This window comes from Amblyomma mixtum, chromosome 3 (assembly GCF_055824585.1).
Source record: "Amblyomma mixtum isolate Tamu chromosome 3, ASM5582458v1, whole genome shotgun sequence".
In the NCBI taxonomy this organism is placed as follows: Eukaryota; Metazoa; Arthropoda; class Arachnida; order Ixodida; family Ixodidae; genus Amblyomma; species Amblyomma mixtum.
The window spans coordinates 388912954-388917573 of record NC_143014.1 but is presented as its reverse complement, the minus strand read 5'-3'; the positions used below and the strand labels follow the sequence as shown (position 1 = coordinate 388917573).

At 46.1% G+C, this 4620-nt stretch overlaps 1 protein-coding gene across 1 annotated transcript; it reads left to right on the top strand.

Moving 5' to 3' along the window:
* Positions 1-871: 871 nt before the first annotated feature.
* Positions 872-4212, top strand: LOC149357138 (uncharacterized). The gene is made up of 3 exons (XM_089577882.1): positions 872-1184; positions 1904-2100; positions 3664-4212. The coding sequence occupies exons 1-3, from the start codon at positions 884-886 to the stop codon at positions 4123-4125; spliced, it is 960 nt and encodes a 319-aa protein (XP_089434008.1). The 5' UTR covers positions 872-883; the 3' UTR covers positions 4126-4212.
* The last annotated feature ends 408 nt before the right edge of the window (positions 4213-4620 follow it).

Sequence of the window (4620 nt, the reverse complement as noted above, 5' to 3'; positions counted from 1 at the left end):
CGGATGCACCAGCGGGGAGGCGCGCGAGAACAGTTTTATCCTGGCGGTTCGCGTGTTCTCTAGCGTAGTAGAGTCGCTTGCTCTGCTGCTCCTCCTATCGGTCACAATTCGAGTTAGAGTGAAAAGAATATCAATTCAGCCTGTTAATAATGCGCTGGCACTATTTAGCAACGGTAGATTTTGTTTTATTCATTTTGTAAGTAGCCGCCGCGGTGGCTCAGTGGTTATGGTGCTCGGCTGCTGACCCGAAAGACGCGGGTTTCGATCCCGGCCGCGGCGGTTGAATTTCTTTGGAGGAGAAATTCTAGAGGCCCGTGTACTGTGCGATGTTAGTGCACGTTAAATAACCCCAGGTGTTCGAAAGTCCGGAGCCCTCCACTACGTTGTCTCTCATAGCCTTACCCCCGAATGCAGAAATCTAACTTCACTCGAACTTGTATCGCGCTTGAACCTGACTACAGTAAGCCGACTTGAAGCATCAAGTCGACTTCAGGACCCCCAAGTTTGGTTTCGTGTTTCATAGACGCTCAACCTGACTTGCTTCGTCAAGTGAAGTGCGTGCTTGAACGCGAGGGCGCATTGCTCGTCTGGGGAAGAGAGTATTCAACATTCTATTGTAATAACGCACGTTTTACTCGTATAAAACCACGCGTTTCGTTCGGCAATCATAAACAGGCACTAGGTGTGAGTGACTTCTGCAGAAAAATGTTAAACCACATTTCAGTGCTACCGGCCGCTTTCGCTTGGTTGGCAACGTGTCCCACATTGAGCCAGTTCTAGTTGAGCCGTAGCCAGTTTTTTCTACGTTGTTTCTTTTCTGTTCACGTTGGCCTACCAGCAAGGCTTGTTTATCTACCTTATCCACGTGAGCAGAAATCGCGAAATGTCGCAACACTGCGAAGACTCGGGCTCTCAGCGGAGACCAGCGCCTCGCTTCACATTTGAGGAAAAAGAGCTCCTAACGGCGCTGGTGAAGGCGCATCAGCACATCCTCGAGTGCAAGAAGACGGATGTGTCTTCTCTGGCGAAGAAAAACGAGACTTGGATAGAAGTTTCAAGAATTTTTAACAGCAACCACGGGGTGACCCGACGCGACCCTCACCAGCTTAAAAAATGCTGGAATAATATGAAGCAGAAGTCGAAGGAGGAGGATGCGAGGAAACGGAGGGATTGCCATAAGACAGGTGAGCGCAGCTTTCAGGTCGTTTACAAACGCTTGTTCCTGCATGTTTCGTGTGCCATGGATAAGGGCGCGATTATTCTACTTGGTCTGCGTAAGCAGCGTGTGCTGGAATGCAGTTTTAGGAACGGTATTATAACGCGCAAATTGGCGCGTAATCACGCTTTCCGCGAAGTGTACCCTGCTGCATTTACGAATGCAGATAAATGCAGCATGCTTTAATCGTGTAAATAATGCGTAAGCAGTATCCTCTACAGCCTCCTTGTTTTATAAAAACTACGGAGAATGTTTACTACACTCGAGTCAGTGCGAAAGCACAGATTTCTGCTACATAGAAGACGATGAGCGGGCAGTACCATGCGATGGAGCGTTCGCGTCAGGCCGGCAGCGAACAGACAACGGACGATTCGTACCGCTGACCTAGTTCAGACGGCGTCAACACTCGCGAACTTCATGTTCATGAGGAAACAAGCTGCGCGATTGAGAGTTGATTGGTACTATTGAAAATCCGGAAGGCTGTGCATAAAGCAACCTACCTTTACTCGTTCATGACACTATTGGGACTAGTGACACAAAAATGGAGCGAAAACAACACCGGACGCATTGATGTGCCTTCGGTTGCTTTTGTATGGGACTTCATGAAAAAAACAGTATTGTAATGGCACATTTTATATCTATTAAAAGTAGGTTCCCTGTGTGCTATATGTTTTGTTTTCTTTTCAGTGGGAGGGCCAGCAGAGTGCGCTATAAGCACGCAAACTGAACAAGTGCTGGCTGTTGCCAGCCACATTTCCACGCGTGCTGGCAATGAAACAGACTCAGACAGGGGCATTGGCCTCTTGCCGGTGGCAAGTTTGCCTGTTGTTAGGCTCCTGCAGCCAATGGTCGATGGACCAGGCGATATGGAATACCACTATGCAGTTAGGGCACTTTGCATGGCAGTGTGCACTGTTGCAAGTGACGCTGCTTTAATTTTTTTATTGCCTTTAATCTACTGTGAGGATTATAGGGTTCAGCTACAGCAACATTGTTGCAAGCTGCTGTACACGGGGTTGGCTGAATGTTTGTGCAGATCAAGGCTGCATTGGTTGACAATGCAAAAGGATGACCTGCTCCAAGCTGCATGTTGTTGGACAGCACTCCGAAGGCATTCTGTCTTGGTGGTACTCACGCATGTAAGTGGTGTGCTGTTTTTCTGTAGTGAAAGGAGGGGAGTCAACCGTCGGGCACTGATGTGGCAACCTTGTTCCGTGCTGCAACCTGAACTGCATTCATTATGACATTTTCACCTGCTTATTTCGTGTTTTTGAGCCCGGCTGGGCATACCTGCATCTCTTTAAACGAATGTCAACTTTCATGCAGTTCCATTATGCATGCACTCCACATATTTTCATATTTGTGTGCACTTGTACATGGTAGTGCTTGAGGGATAAGCTAACAACATTGCCGTTCTGAATAATATTGCAGCTTGCCTCTGTGCAATGCTCGAAATACCTTTGGAATTTGGCTGCTAGTTTGAAAGCAAATTGTGTTTTGCATTGCAGAGGTTTTACTTGAGGAGTGTTTTCTGTAGCCCTGAATTTGGTTGCCTACAGATGTGCTTATTAGTGCAGACTGAAAAGTAGCACTAGTGGCAGCAGTGTGTACACAAACTGTGCAGTAATATTTATGGCGGTAGCATCAACAATAAAAATTTGTTGCACAACACAGCATTCAATTGTCACTTGTACATACTTTATTTGTACAATGCACTATATTAAACAGAAAGGGAATTGTAATACTCGCTATAGGAATGGCACTGCCAATGTAATACAACCACAGTGCAACAGTTTGCAGTGACTGATTCAGGACTCCTATAATGAGACACGAGAAATAGCAGCTTTGTACAGTAGCTTAAATACACCCATTATAGGCTGTTCCACAGGCTGCAGTATTCTTCACTTTTCTTGTATGCCCCACCTTAGCATTGGTATCGCATATATGTGGCTAAGGAGGTTGAAAGTAATTATAAGGAAACCTTTGCAAAAAACACAGGACGAAAGGGAGAAACACACAAATGCTAAGTTGGAAATGTACAAAAATTTAAAAATAACGAAACCCACTGAAAGAACAAAAAGGTGCAAGCACAGAATTAAAGAATAACCACATAAGTAAAAACTCTGGGCCAGCACGACTATATTAGCAAATTATATATTAGCATATTAGCAGAAAAAACACAAAAGTGAGGCCATGAGCCTCAGAGCGAATTGCGAATATAGCAGACCAAAACAGAACACCTAAACCATGGCCCCAAGATGCAATGGCAGTTATTTGGTGCTGAGAAAGGCAACTGATGCCTCACTTCTAAGGAACATTATAAAGGTTTCGTTATAATGTCTGTTTACTAACTGACCCAACAGTTTGCTCTATTGAGGTAGGAGGATAATGCATTGTTAGCTTAGATTTATTTTCCCACTAATTTTTACTTTTTGTTTATTACAGAGGAAGACTGGGAAGCTCCTCCTGTTGACGAGGAGCAGCCATCAACGGCTCCTGTTGGCCCAAGTGCGGCAGCTCCAGAAGCAACTCAGCAGGAGAGCGGTGCCTTTTGTACACCTGTAGAACCTGCCGATGCTCCCAGCACAGCTGCAGTTGCTTCTGGAGCTGCCGCTTGCACTGCTGCTGAAGCAGTGGCCACTGGCGATGGTGGCAGGGCTCCGAGAGGGCGGATGGCCCTCTTGGAGAGGTCTCTGGCAGACGAGAATGATGTCAGAGCCTCTCTACTGCGAGAAGAGCATGCGGTGCGCCTCCAGCTGATGCGGGAGGACCACCAAAGTCTTCTCGAAGAACGTAGGGAGAAGAAAGTTTTGGACATTCAGGAAAAAAAACTAAAAATCGAAATTCTCCAAATCGAAAAAGAAATAAAACTAGAACAGCTTCGCAGGCTGCGAGAGGCACCACAATAAAATAGTGCCTACAAGTGAAAGAAACTGGAATGCTGTCTGAATGCTTGCACGAATAGTATGTGGCAAATCCTCATAACGTCACTTCATTGGCACCCGTATGGTTTTAAGTACATGACTCAGTGGGAGGCATGGTACTCCTCCTCCTGCTGCTATGGCTACATGGTGCTTGTGGGTCTTTGTATTCAAACAGTAATTCGCGGAAGTATGCACTGCTATATGCTTCAAATCTGGCTGCTCTTGGAACGAAAATCCTCCCCTGGCACGGCTTGCAAAACCAATTGGTAGCGAAAATTTAGGCCACACTGGCAAAGGTTCCATGTATGAAAAGTCGCAACAATCTCTGCTCATGGAAGAGTCAACACCATAAGTGCACAAAGGCCAACACTGCTCTCTCCTAGTTCTATTATCTATGCTGTGTCGCCTAACCTAAGGCCTCCTACACAAAAACCTAAACCCTTAAAGAACGCGGTTCCTCCTATGCTCTCTACTAGGTTG